At 46.9% G+C, this 15,161-nt stretch overlaps 1 protein-coding gene across 4 annotated transcripts in view; it reads right to left on the reverse strand.

The window, feature by feature from the left end:
* The window catches only part of ATP10A (ATPase phospholipid transporting 10A (putative)), a 186,710-nt gene that overhangs the window by 34,244 nt on the left and 137,305 nt on the right, over positions 1–15,161 (reverse strand). For all 4 annotated transcript variants that reach the window (XM_027521090.1, XM_027521088.1, XM_027521089.1 and 1 more), the window contains exons 8-10: positions 12,829–13,046; positions 11,269–11,463; positions 8,881–9,448 (exon numbers count right to left, since the gene is read on the reverse strand). In XM_027521090.1, the coding sequence (XP_027376891.1) occupies positions 8,881–9,448; positions 11,269–11,463; positions 12,829–13,046 (981 nt within the window). The remainder of the gene's footprint in view (positions 1–8,880; positions 9,449–11,268; positions 11,464–12,828; positions 13,047–15,161) is intronic.

Raw genomic sequence — 15,161 nt, forward strand, 5'->3', positions numbered from 1 at the left:
AAATAGGCAACCTTCCAGAAAAAGAATTCAGAGTAATGATAGTGTAGATGATGCAGGATCTCAAAGATCGAGCAGATGGAAGAAATGTTACCAAACACTTAGAAGAACTAAAGAACATACAAACAGGGATGAATAATATGCTAGAAGGAATCAAGAGCAGAATAAGAGGCAGAAGAATGGAAAAATGACCCAGAAGAAAGAATGGTGGAAATCACTGTCACAGAACAGAATATAAAAATGAAAGAATGAAAAAAAAAAATATGTAGACCACCTAAGAGACCTCTGAAACAGCATTAAATGTGCCACCATTTGCAGTATAGGGGGTCCCAGTAGGAGAAGAGAAAAAGGACCTGAGAAAATATTTGAAGAGGTAATAGCTAAAAATGTCCCTAACATGGGAAAGGAAACAGTCAACCAAGTCCAGGAAGCAGAGAGAGTCCCAGGAAGGATGAACCCAAGGATGAACACACTGAGACACACAGTAATCAAACTGACAAAAATTAAAGACAAATACAAAATATTAAATGCAATAGGGGAGAAATGACAAATAACGTTCAAGGGAACTCCCATCAAGATACCAGCTGATTTCTGAACAGAAACTCTACAAGCCAGAAGGGAATCACACGATATATTTAAACTGATGAAAGGGAAGAACCTACTACCAAGAATACTCTACCCAGCAAGACTCTTGTTCAGATTTGATGGGGAAACTGAAAACTTTCCAGACAAGCAAACGTTAAGAGAATTTAGCACCAGCTTTATAACACGTTCAAGGAGCGGTAGCTGCAGGGGCGCAGGAGGACCTAGAGGAGTTATTCCACGTTCAAGGTCAGCAGGGGTGGTGGTGAGGAGATACCCCTGGTCCAAGGTAAGGAGCAGCGGCTCCGCTTTGCTGGAGCAGCCATGAAGAGATACTCATGTCCAAGGTAAGAGAAACTCAAGTAAGATGGTAGGTGTTGCAAGACGGCATCAGAGGGCAGACACACTCAAACAATAATCACAGAAAACTAGTCAATCTAATCACACTAGGACCACAGCCTTGTCTAACTCAATGAAACTAAGCCATGCCCTGTGGGGCCACCCAAGACGGGGGGGATCATGGTGGAGAGGTCTGACAGAATGTGGTCCACTGGAGAAGGGAATGGCAAACCACTTCAGTATTCTTGCCTTGAGAACCCCATGAACAGTACAAAAAGGCAAAATCATAGGATACTGAAAGAGGAACTCTCCAGGTCAGTAGGGGCCCAATATGCTACTGGAGATCAGTGGAGAAATAACTCCAGAAAGAATGAAGGGATGGAGCCAAAGCAAAAACAATACCCAGCTGTGGATGTGACTGGTGATAGAAGCAAGGTCCTATGCTGTAAAGAGCAATATTGCATAGGAACGTGGAATGTCAGGTCCATGAATCAAGGCAAATTGGAAGTGGTCAAACAAGAGATGGCAAGAGTGAACATCAACATTCTAGGGATCAGTGAACTAAAATGGACTGGAATGGGTGAATTTAACTCAGATGACCATTATATCTACTACTGCAGGCAGGAATCCCTTAGAAGAAATGGAGTAGCCATCACGGTCAACAAAAGAGTCTGAAATGCAGTACTTGGATGCAATCACAATAATGACAAGAATGATCTCTGTTCATTTCCAAAGCAAACCATTCAATATCACAGTAATCCAAGTCTATGCCCCAACCAGTAACGCTGAAGAAACTGAAGTTGAACAGTTCTATGAAGACCTACAAGACCTTTTAGAACTAACACCCAAAAAAGATGTCCTTTTCATTACAGGGGACTGGAATGCAAGAGTAGGAAGTCAAGAAACACCTGGAGTAACAGGCAAATTTGGCCTTGGAATATGGAATGAAGCAGGGCAAAGACTAATAAGAGTTTTGCCAAGAAAACGCACTGGTCATAGCAAACACCCTCTTTCAACAACACAAGAGAAGACTCTGCACATGGACATCACCAGATGGTCAATACCGAAATCAGACTGATTATATTCTTTGCAGCCAAAGATGGAGAAGCTCTATACAGTCAGCAAAAACAAGACCAGGAGCTGACTGTGGCTCAGACCATGAACTCCTTATTGCCAAATTCAGACTGAAATTGAAGAAAGTAGGGAAAACCACTAGACCATTCAGGTATGACCTAAATCAAATCCCTTATGATTATATAGTGGAAGTGAGAAATAGATTTAAGGGACTAGATCTGATAGAGTGCCTGATGAACTATGGAATGAGGTTCCTGACATTGTGCAGGAGACAGGGATCAAGACCATCCCCATGGAAAAGAAATGCAAAAAAGCCAAATGGCTGTATGAGGAGGCCTAACAAATAGCTGTGAAGAGAAGTGAAAAGCAAAGGAGAAAAGGAAAGATATAAGCATCTGAATGCAGAGTTCCAAAGAATAGCAAGGAGAGATAAGAAAGCCTTCCTCAGCAATCAGTGCAATGAAATAGAGGAAAATAATAGAATGGGAAAGACTAGAGATCTCTTCAAGAAAATTAGAGATACCAAGGGAACATTTCATACAAAGATGGGCTCGATAAAGGACAGAAATGCTATGGACCTAACAGAAGCAGAAGATATTAAGAAGAGGTTGGCAAGAATACACAGAACTGTACAAAAAAGATCTTCACGACCAAGATAATCACGATGGTATGATCACTCACCTAGAGCCAGACATCCTGGAATGTGAAGTCAAGTGGGCCTTAGAAAGCATCACTATGAACAAAACTAGTGGAGGTGATGGAATTCCAGTTGAGCTATTCCAAATCCTGAAAGATGATGCTGTGAAAGTGCTGCACTCAATATGCCAGCAAATTTGGAAAACTCAGCAGTGGCCACAGGACTGGAAAAGGTCAGTTTGCATTCCAATCCCAAAGAAAGGCAATGCCAAAGAATGCTCAAACTACCGCACAATTGCACTCATCTCACATGCGAGTAAAGTAATGCTCAAAATTCTTCAAGCCAGGCTTCAGCAATACGTGAACCGTGAACTTCCTGATGTTCAAGCTGGTTTTAGAAAAGGCAGAGGAACCAGAGATCAAATTGCCAACATCCACTGGATCATGGAAAAAGCAAGAGAGTTCCAGAAAAACATCTATTTCTGTGTGGATCACAATAAACTGTGGAAAATTCTTCAAGAGATGGGAATACCAGACCACCTGACCTGCCTCTTGAGAAATCTGTATGTAGGTCAGGAAGCAACAGTTAGAACTGGACATGAAACAACAGACTGGTTCCAAATAGGAAAAGGAGTACGTCAAGGCTGTATATTATCACCCTGCTTATTTAACTTACATGCAGAGTACATCATGAGAAACGCTGGGCTGGAAGAAACACAAGCTGGAATCCAGATTGCCGGGAGAAATATCAATAACCTCAGATATGCAGATGACACCACCCTTATGGCAGAAAGTGAAGAGGAACTCAAAAGCCTCTTGATAAAAGTGAAAATGGAGAGTGAAAAAGTTGGCTTAAAGCTCAACATTCAGAAAACAAAGATCATGGCATCCGGTCCCATCACTTCATGGGAAATAGATGGGGAAACGATGTAAAGTGTCAGACTTTATTTTTTGGGGCTCCAAAATCACTGCAGATGGTGACTGCAGCCATGAAATTAAAAGACGCTTACTCCTTGGAAGGAAAGTTATGACCAACCTAGATAGCGTATTCAAAAGCAGAGACATAACTTTGCCAACAAAGGTCTGTCTAGTCAAGGCTATGGTTTTTCCTGTGGTCATGTATGGGTGTGAGAGTTGGACTGTGAAGAAGGCTGAGCACTGAAGAATTGATGCTTTTGAACTGTGGTGTTGGAGAAGACTCTTGAGAGTCCCTTGGACTGCAAGGAGATCCAACCAGTCCATTCTGAAGGAGATCAGCCCTGGGATTTCTTTGGAAGGAATGATGCTAAAGCTGAAACTCCAGTATTTTGGCCACTTCATGCAAAGAGTTGACTCATTGGAAAAGACTCTGACGCTGGGAGGGATTGGGGGCAGGAGGAGAAGGGGACGACAGAGGATGAGATGGCTGGATGGCACCACTGACTCGATGGATGTGAGTCTGAGTGAACTCCGGGAGTTGGTGATGGACAGGGAGGCTTGGGGTGCTGCGATTCATGGGGTTGCAAAGAGTCGGACACAACTGAGCGACTGAACTGAACTAAACTGAACTGAACTCATAACAAATGCTAAAAGAACTTCTCTATGCAGCAAACACAGGACATGGAAAAGACCTACACAAAATAAATCCAAAACAATTAAGAAAATGCTAATAAGATCATACATATTTAATTAAATTATTAAAATTAAATTAAATTTTCTTCAATGTAATGAATTAAATGTACCAACCAAAAGACACAGACTGGCTGGGCGGATGAAATCTTGTATGTACATGCATGCACTTATCACATCACTTTGATCCCCCAAACTGTACGTAATTATTTTATATTGTGAAGTTAATCATGTTTATATTGTTACGTTAATAATTTCAAGAAATATATATATTAAGAAAAAATTAAAATAAAAATTTTTTGTCTGGCTATTGAATGTGATAACTAATAAACATCTTTCACTATTGTGATCAAGTAACTATCTCACCTAACACCACTGTATCATAATTGGTCAACAGAAAAATAATAGAACTCAATATCACCAAAACTATCATTTAATAGAAAAACCTGTAATCACTTTTTAAAGTCCAGATGCATATCAGAATTATCTGGAAATTTTTCAAAAAATACAAATGGTCAGGTATTGCTTTTTTTTTTTTTTCTCCAGAGCTCCAGATATGTTTCTAGTGAGCAGTCATGTTTAAAAACAACTTGGCTATACGATATTTTACTTTTATCCAGTTTGTTTTACTTTTTCTATTTCATAGTCAGTGCTTCCATTTCATTTAGTTTATGTTTTCCAATTTCTCCATCTCTTCTTTTTGTGTGTTCTTTTTAAGCCTTTATCAAGTATAGTAGAAAAGCTTTTGTATACATATATATAAATAATATGTATAATATACATATTATAGAAAACTTCAAATTTTTGCCTAAAAAATGTACGACATTTTGATTTCACTTGTTTGACTTAGTATGAATAGAATGCTAGATTTCTAATTTAAAAAAATAGATATTCAACAAGCAATAAAGGTTTACTGTATAGCACAGGGAACTATAGTCAATATCTTATAATACCTATAATGGAAAATAATTTCAAAGATAATATATGTGTATAACTGAATCACCTTGCTGCACACTTGAAACACTTAATTCAACTATATTTCAATAAATATATATATTAAGAAAAAATTAAAATAAAAAAATAAAAAGAAACTCATCGTAGTTTTGGCTATTTTTAATATCACGTGTTGAAATGAGAATTTCACATAACAAAACCTCATGAAGAGTAATCAATTTATAACATAGAAAAAAAAATTTATCATCCTAAAAACACAAGGTGTTTACTTATATACAGAAATCCTTTTGAATTTCTGAAAGTCAGACGTTTTACATAAAGCCTTGATCATATAGAAAGCATATGCAAAACATTAAAAAAAATGCTTCAAGTGTCTAGAACTTAAAATTGTTTCATGATCTATTTACAGAAATATTTTTCAAAAGACTAGTAATATAATAGTCTATGGTTTACAGTATTATTTTGCAGTGTTTGTACACTGATTCATAGAATACAATATTTTCCACAATGAAAAATATTATTTGACTTGCCTTTAAAACTATCTGAACTTTGTTTTGTTTCATTAGTTGAGGATCTGTGCAAGGTAGATCAACATAACGTCCTAATTTATACAGTGATTTAGAAGACTTTTGCTGTAATAATGAGAGAAACTTGTCAGGTAAAACCTAGATAATTCTACATACTCTGAGGAATACATGCCATGGTTGCCCTTGCTTGTAAATATGTGGAATGTTTCTAACTGCCTATAAGCTTGTATTCAAATGCAATACTGCATTTACTAGTATATTTGTTTCATTAGTAGGCTAGTTATCTGATCTCTAAGATAATGTTGGATGAATACACTTAACACTACTGGGGAAAAAAAAAGAAATCTAGGACTTCCCTGGCAGTTTGGTGGTTGAGAATCTGCCTGCCTGGGGAAAGCTGACTACAGGCCCAGTCAGCTCTCTGATATAGGACCTGGGAGAAACACTCTTAACCTTCTAGATCTGTGCTCTCCATGGAGAAGACAGTCCCCTTAACAGACCAAAGACTGGTCCCTTGAGGGGGAAAATCATATTACAAATAAAGCACAGATATATGTATAGTACATAAATAAATATATAGCATATCCATGGCATTAAAATGGAGGAATAGTTAGAAAAAAAAAATCTAAAAAGACTCCTTAAGGGGGCAATAATGAAAAAAGAGTGAAAAAAAGGAAAACACTGTCCTACATTGCTTTGCTTAGGAATATATATTTCCTGAAAAGATGACATTGAATGTCATGTTAATCTTGAATAACTCCTGTTATTTACTCCTGTAAAATCCATTTACTCCTGTTATTGTGATAGTATTATTCCAGATTCTGTCTATAATTTGAGCAAGGACACGTCTAACCAAGAGACTCTGGAATTAACACTAACAAAGTGCTTGAGCTGTCCAAAGGGCGAGGGGAAGCTTGCACACCAGGGAAGGAGCAGGGGCTGTGATGCTGCTGTTAGCTACAGTGGCCCAAACAAAACTAGCGTGAGAGAAGGCAGGGTGGGCACTGGGGACCCAGGATGCCCTGGACGGGGGTGAGGTTACACACCACACTGACATGTTTCTGTGCAGGCTGAAGGCCCCCCAGCCCAGCAGGGAGAAGTGGTGACTGCCACACCTTGCCCATCCCCCCTCCTCTACACCTGCCCTCGGAGGAGGTGGAGTCATCACAACATCTCCACACAAAGTGATACGTGGACTGAACCTCAGGTAAGTGAACCTTAAGAAAAAGAAACCAGAGAGAAGGGAAGGGATCCAGCTTATACTTTATACCTGGAACACACCAGACACTGTGCTGGAGCCTGGACAGGGGTTCCTGGGAGGTCAGCATCCTGATTTCCTTTGTACAGATAGGAAAAGAGGCACAGGGAGAGTGACATGTCCAGGGTCACCCCAGCCCATAATGTAGACTTGGGATTTGAACAGAGATCTGTAGGTAACGGGTGGGTGGAGTCCCTGCTTGCTACCCGATCCCACATAACGTACTGCCAGGGCAGGTGAGATGCAGCCACATCCTGCGAATACGGCACAGTGCCCATCCACAGTCAGCTGAGCCTCCATGTGCTTTTTATGTAAAAGTTCTGTGAGCTCTCTGAAGAAGGTATTGGACACTCCCATGCCCCCCTCACTTTATCACGTGCACAAAGTAGAGCAGCCTGGCCATATACAGGACTGCTCTGCTCCATACCCCGCCCACCCCACACCCACAGTGAAAGCAGAACGATTTATGCACAATGTCAAGGTGTCACTGATAACTTCAGGACCACCTCAGAGCCATCCCTTTTCTTGAAAAACCACTGGGGGCTCCGAATATCCTGAATCTTAAATTGCCTGGCATCTGTATGTAGCTATGACCTATCCAAACCTATGTGAAGGGCACACTGCTTGGAAATTCCCAGAGGAAGGCAGAGATCCACAGAAACTGCTTATTTTTCAGGTGCCCCCTTCAATGTCATGGTTTGGGCACCACCGTGATTTGATCTGTTTGCTCCATGGTACAATGTATGGAAGGCTCTGTTTCTCATCTGTGGTTAATGACTCCCAGAGACTCAAGGAGGAGGCTGGTGCAAACAGGAAGGCTACACTGGGGCTGCAGGACCATGTGGAGAGGTCTGGGAAGCTCCTCTGCAAGTCGTCTGCTAAACAAAGTTCTACCTTCTATAACAGTGGTTTCTGAACTACTCTTCTTCAACCTCAATGTAACATGGAAGTCTAGTGTTGCAGAGAAGAGTCAATTCTAACTTCATGTTGGAACTACTTCTTTGACTTGCTTTTTGTTGCTTTGCTGTTAAAATCATACATAATGGCCTGGCTCCAGAGGACCCTGCCCCTCTGCCTGACTGGTAAACTAGTGTCTTTGTTCAGCTCAAGAGAGATAATCTGACCCTGCCCACCGGTGAATGGACACAAGGAACAAGAGATTAACACATCCCTTCCCAGATACTGGCCATTCTCAGAGACATTTTGCAAGACTAATGGCCCTTTAAACTTCTCTTCTTCTCCTCTCTCTCTCTATTCTGCCTTTCGACTTTAGTTCCTTACTGCTTCTCTCTCTGGTTCTATAAAAAAACCTGGCATCCAGGCCCCAACAACACGGTTATTTTGAGACATTTGTCTGCCATCTTCTCGGTCTGCCAGCTTTCTGAATAAAGTCATAACCCTTGCCTCCACATCTCCTCTTTCGCATTCATTGGCCTGTTGTGCAGTGAGCAGAGCGAGCTTGGACTCAGTCAAACTAGTGCAAAAGAGGCCAAGATGAAGCTTATTGGCCCAAAGTTTTCCCGAGGCCAGCAGCCCCCACTGCGGGCTGAAGTCACCCCACAGATGGCTAAAAATCATGGCCGGGGCCTCACAGATGCCCCAGGTCCAGGCAATGAGAGGCAGAAAGGAGCCTTTTGGGGCTTCTAGTGTCAACGCTCTTAATCTTCATCCCCAGAGCCAGACCTGATGCAGGGCCTCACCCGCAGGAATTTCAGACCTCAGAGAACTTCTGAGGCAAGTTCAGGCTCCAAAGCTCCCCATCCGCTGGATCCTCCCCCACCCTCCATTCTAGCCCAAACCCTTGAGAGCAGGAAAAGGCCCCCCACAGAGGCGAAGCTCCGCTGTGGGGAGGGGCTGGTTTCTCAGGAACCGCGGTAGCGGGGAGCTGCCCGCGGGCACAGGTACCTGTGGAGCAGGGGAGCAGGAGGTCCATGACCACCGAGTCGGCGCCCTTGGTGTACACGTTGATCTCATCCGTGAGGGGGTGCCTGATCACCACCGACATCCTTTTGCGGATGGAGTCGAAGCCCAGCGTGTGCAGGAGCTCGAAGGTGAGCCTGCCCAGGTGGGGCAGCTCCACTGACACCTGGTCGTGCAGCCGGCCCACGAGGGCGCAGCTGTAGGCGCGGGCGGCGTGCACGAGCGCTGCCTCGTCGGGACTCTCGGCCTCGTAGCGCAGCTCCGCCCCGGGCTCCGGCCCCGTCGCGGATTGCTCTGCAGCCCAGCTGTCTGCCGCGCTGCTGTAGCCGTTGCTGGCTAGGCACGGGGCCCCGGGGCCCAGCCTCTCCTCCAGCCTCAGCAGCGCGCCGTCGTTGGCCAGCGTGGACAGAAGGCTGGCCTTGGGCGCAGACTTGGCGGCCATGCTCGCGCTCCCGACGCTGCTGCCGCCCAAAGTCAGGCGACTGGGCGTGAACCTCCGGAGGAAATCTTCGATGGTCTTCACTGGGGACTTGAGCTCGAAGCGCACCCTCACCTGGCAGGGCAGAAATCAGAAGGTAGGTGAGGCATCTCCCCAGAGGCCTCACCCCAGCCCCTACAGGGCTGCCCTCCAATTCCCCAGGGGGTGCTGAACGTGGATTTCCCATTTCCCTCTGAAAACTGCAACCAGAGCCAGCATGTCTTCCTTGAGACCACCCCTTGGCTCTCCCCGGCACCTCAACACAGGTTCTGCCACATGCATTCTTTCAAAATGTGACTGATTGTAGTGTAGGCACTGGGCACTGGGTGGCCCGTGATGCCCAAGACTAGACTTTGGAACTGTCCCCTTATGGCGGTTCCCTTGCTCTTCAGAAACTTTCCAGAAGTGGGCCTCCCACTGCCTGGAACAAACCTTGCCTTTTTTTTTTCCAATTAAAAAAATCATTTAACAAAATTTAGACATTCCTTTGGAATTACGTCCATAAAAAATTTAAGTTTACACAGTATTTCCCAAACCCCAAAGAATCTTTCCTAGAGACACGTTCACATGCAGTCTGAGGAGTCTGCTCCCTGCATGGAGCTCATGCTCCATGTGAGCTCCATGTGCTCCATATGTGACCGTGGGCACAACACTGTTCAGTCACGTTGGAGTTTCTCTTACTTACTCGGTAACTGCAACAACACCTGGGTCAGTCAAGTAGGGTCTAGCCTAGAAACCAGATGCCTCTTCAGCACAGTGCTCCAGAGGAGCTGAGGAAGGTGGAGGAAGGGCCCCATGGGATGCGGACGCTGCTGACAGCTGAGCACCAGCAGGAAGCTACCCCATCCAAGGCTGGCAGCATAAGCCTGTGGTCTCTCAGTGGCAGAGCCCGTTTGCTTGAGACCCACTGGGCCCCTGGGGCTTCCCCAGGTGAGTGAGGTGTGAGAAGAGCCTGGAGGGGTCCCACTGCTGCCAAACATGCTGCCGCCGCCACAGAAGCAAGAGGTCCTTGTTCTCCCTTTGTCACCCCCAGCGGCTTCACCAGCAGAACCTGCTGGCAGGGCTGGACTGAGGAAGGGGCCTGGGAGAGTCGGGGGCGACGTCAGGAGACAGGCCTACGGCGTGCATCTCACCCAAGAACCTTCACGTGTGTCCACTTAGAGTTGTTTGGCTGTACACGCTCAGCCATGCTTAGGTGCACCCTCCCTCCGGGTCCACCTGGAGGAGTGCTTGGCTCAAAGAGGCGCCTTTCACACATGAAACGCTCCTCTCTTTGGAGAAAATCTTGATGTTAACCCAAACAAAATCCAACTTGGGTGTTGTTATGTTTCCACCACCTTTAGTAACTTACCACTGATTCTCAACCACTTTCTGAACGCTGGTGTTTTAACAACCTTTGTTAGCATCACGAATGTTTCCTGTGTGCCAAACCCTACTCTGAGACCTTTCCCTAAATCCCAGCATCACCCCCACACCCCAGAAGGGGAGTCTGAGACACAGGAGGGGACTGGCTTATAGTGATGGTTCAAGTCCAGGCAGCTCCTCCCTGGGCCCCAGCCTGTCCTCTGCACACTGAGGCTCTGGTCAGCACGGAGGCAGCCAGCACCCCCACCTTAAGCCCCGCCTGGACTCTCTGTCCCTGTCTCACCCCAGGCTTGGTAGCCATCTCTGGCTGGCTGTCCTCTTCCTCTTGACCACAATCCTGGCGTCTGCCCACCACAGTCTGGGGATGTCCCCACAGAGCTGTGGGGCTGGTGTGCCCCGTCTGAAGCCCTCAGTGCACCCCCAAAAGCTGAGAGTGGTGCGCAGTGACCCAGGCTCCCTCTCAGGAAGACAGACACCGCATCCAGGCCCAGGCCTCTGTGGGCTTCCAGGACGGAAGCTCCCGAACTTGCCTTTTGTCGTGGCTGATCCGGGGACGTGACCACTACTGTGTTGCAGATGGTGAGCGCAATGAAGAAGTCAAAAATGTCAGACAGCTCGGGCGAGAGGTGGTCCAGCGGGTGCTCCTGATGCCTCGCAGAGGCCAGGCACCTGCCGCACTCGTGCACCTTCTCCAGCAGCTTGGGGTCGGGCGTTACGTCCTTCTCCTGAGGAGGACACAGAGGCCGGGGGTCAGTCTGATCCAGGGACTGGCCCACTGCTCTTTTGGAGCTTGACTATTTAGGGCACCTCGATTTTACCAGAAGCTGTAAACAGACCTGCACCTCACACATACCCATCACTTTATAATGACAAATTATATATCATCTTAATTGTGTAAGAATATACAGTCTACAAATAAACTGAAATGCATATATTTTTATATATAAGAAGGTATATATGTTGTTTATAAAAATACCTCCAAGAATATATATTACAAAGTAACATATCTTACTCAGAAATATTTGGAGAAATAAGAGAATCATAGGGAGAATATAGCAGGTCTCTATTACACCACCTCATAGTAATGTATACTTTTTGAAAAACATTCTTCTCTGCTTTTCCTTTGTCTTTTTTTCTATAGATTCACGTTTTAATCAAAATACTTTATATGTAAATGGCAGTTTCCATTTCTACAAAAACATTATATCGCCTCAACTTTACCAGGCCTTTAACAGCCTTTTGAAAACATATTTTTTAACAGCTTCAAAAGAGACATAATTTACTTGACCATTCCTTTATCACTGGGTATATTTCTTCACTGTTTTATTGATGTAAATGACACACTAATAAGCTTCTATGCACAGAAATTATTCACTAAATCAGTAACTACCTAGGTCAAAGAGTTGTTGTTTAGGTGCCAAGTCGTGTCTGACTTTTTGGGAACATTTCATATATTTCTGACCCATACTGCCTCCAAAATTGGTATCAGCAAAGGCTGGGAGAGATTTCCATCATAGTCTCCCTCCTGCCTGGGGTGAGAGCTCCGTGTCACATACCCCATGCAAACCCACCCACCAGTGACCACAAGTCTACCACGAGTCTAGGTGACCTCTGTGGCACCTTCTGTACAGGTTTCCAAGAACATAAAAGAGTAAGGCCACCATACATGAGCAGAACGGATTCTCCCTCACTGAAAGGATCTTTCAGAGGTTGTCACATGCACTTCGGGAAATTTCCCTACCAGAGAATGGTCCATAAATGTTTGGGCGGCTGACAAGGCAAGGGATGGATTTGGGCTCATCTAATTCAAACTCTTTTTCTTAAACTTGGATTTTTTCAGAGCTGTCATCTCGCCCTGCTGTTGTATTCATCTCGTAGGGCAGGACAGACTTCGTGTCCCCCACCCTAGGGGTCACTTGCGGTTCCCAGCCTGAGAAGTCTGCTGTGTCAGTGCTTCAGGAAAGATTCCGTGGAGTAGGGAGAAGACACTGGCCAGAAAAACACTCCCTGACTGAACAGAGGAAACCCCACATGCAAGAGCAGATGCCTTCGGTGACAGGGGGTGGTCACAGGAGGGCAGGAGGACTCACCATGGGGCTGCTGAAGGCTGTGAGCTCGGTCAGCATGCTGACGCGCCGGGCCTCCGCGCGGCTGCCCGTGCGCCGGTGCGCCCTGCTGCTCTGGCTCTGGTGGGCAGCTCGGGCGCTCGGGTGGCCCCCGGTGCCCCCTCGCAGGGGCAGCGAGCCCCCTCTGGGAACCACCTCCTCCTCCTCTGAGTCTGCCTCCTGGTACCTGGCCAGACGCTGGGCTGTGGAGAGAGGGACACCAAGTCACACTTCGTGGGGAGGCCAGGCATGAAACTGAGGGATTTGGGTTCCAACGAGGCACACGCTGGGTGTCCCCAGGCCCTCTCCCTCTTCTTTATGATGGTGAGACCACATTTGACCGGGGTTTCCACTGAGGGATGAGGGCTGTTCTCATTTACATGTACCTTCAGTGAACCCACGGGGCTTACGTTCTCAACTCTACTTCACAGACGAGAAGACAGAGTCTTGGCTCATTAAGGTCACAGGATGCAGGGGTGAGGATGTCGCTCAGGCCCTCAGGTTGCAAAGCTCACGTCCCATCCATGATGGCACAGAGGCCGTCCCATCCCACAGAAAGTCAGATGTGGGTGGAGTCACACACAGCCCCTCTGTTCAACAGAGCCCCAGTGTGAATGGGTTGGGTGGGCAGGAGGGCTGGAAGACCCACAGAGGAGCTGGGCTCCAGGCTTGGACCTTCATCCCGAGACCACTGGGACACCTGCTCACTGGTACCGTCAGGATAGATCATACCTTGAGCACCTGCCTTGTGGTTAAGCAGAAATAGCAATTCTGGGGCTGTGCCGAGGGTGCTCTCCTGAGGAGGCTCCTTGCTCAGAGTTGGGTGGGGAGTGGGCGCTGTACTCACCCCATGAGGATGCGCACTTCCCACTGGGGAGGCTCACACCCTCCTGGGCTTGCCCAGCGGGGACGAATGCTCCCTGAGCTCCCCCCAGCAGGCAGCGCTCCCCAGCAGGGAGCAAGAGTCCCTGAAGCTGCCAGGGCTGCTGTGAATCAGAGGGAAATGCACCGCGCCGCTGCTTGCCAACACGGGCTCTCAACACTTCTCAGCTTTACCTAGTTAGCTCTGCGTCTTCCATCATGGACGAGCAGCAGGAGAGCATCACAGGGACCAACACAAGCAACCACTAAGGGCGTCCAGGGCAGGCCTGGTGTGGGGTGGCAGCTGGGGGCGGCCTGCGCGAGGAGCTGAGAGAGGCGACCCCATCTGGGCTTGCCAGGGCATGGGCTGTCATGCGGGTCAGGCCCTGAACTCAGCATCTTCCTCGGGAAGACTTTTTAGAGATAAGGAAAGGGATCCAACTAGTTTATTCTAAAGGAAACCAGTCCTGAACACTCATTGGAAGGACTCAGGCTGAAGCTGAAGCTCCAATACTTTGGCCACCTGATGCGAAGTGCTGACTCACTGGAAAAGACTGTGATGCTAGGAAAGATTGAAGGCGGGAGGAGAAGGGGACAACAGATGATGAGATGGTTGGATGGCATCAGTCACTTGATGGACATGAGTCTGAGTAAGCTCCAGGAGTTGGTGATGGACAAGGAGGCCTGGTGTGCTGCAGTCCATGGGGTCACAAAGAGTCGGACATGACTGAGCAACTGAGCAACTTCAACTGTTCTTGAAGTTCAGCAACAGTCTGAACTTCAGCAACTGAAGGAAAGGGAAGTCACCTGCCCGTGGCTGCCTGGCCGTATAACTGCCAACCCCAGGATTCCACTTCAGGAGCTCCTAATCCCAGGATAAGACTCCTGCACACACTGCCTCTGAGCCCACACCGCGGCCACCTGGTGGTGTGGTGCTGAGAGGGTGGCAGGGAAGGGCAAAGCCAGGACCAGGCCTGTCCAGTTCCTGGGCTTGGAAACTACGAGTGTGGTGTCAGCCTCCCGGGGCACACTGGCCTGCCCACGCTCCCACAGCAGTGGTAGATATTAGCCTGAGAGTGGCTGTCCCTCAGGCCACCGCTGATGTTTCTGTGTCTGCCACAGGCAGCAGTGGCTTCAGTGAGGCCCTCAAGGTCCTTAGGGAAGATGGGGACAAGAGGCAGCTGACACTTGACCCTTGTCCTGCACTATCACCAGGACACAAGGTAGAGAGGGGTGCACCTATGGTCTGTGTGGCCAGTTCAAGTACATGTGAGCTGGGCTCATTGCTCAGAGCCAAACTGACCTGAATTCATTTTACTGATCTGAGACGTTAGACCATGGCAGCACCCACTAAGGGAGATGTTGGCGCCAGGGGTCACTGATCATTGCTCTTCTTAAAACACACTTCAGATACACCTGGCTGTTTCTACCTTCCCCGGAAATGCTTTCCTGTGTCT

The sequence above is a fragment of the Bos indicus x Bos taurus genome, chromosome 21 (assembly GCF_003369695.1).
Source record: "Bos indicus x Bos taurus breed Angus x Brahman F1 hybrid chromosome 21, Bos_hybrid_MaternalHap_v2.0, whole genome shotgun sequence".
NCBI classification, from domain to species: Eukaryota; Metazoa; Chordata; class Mammalia; order Artiodactyla; family Bovidae; genus Bos; species Bos indicus x Bos taurus.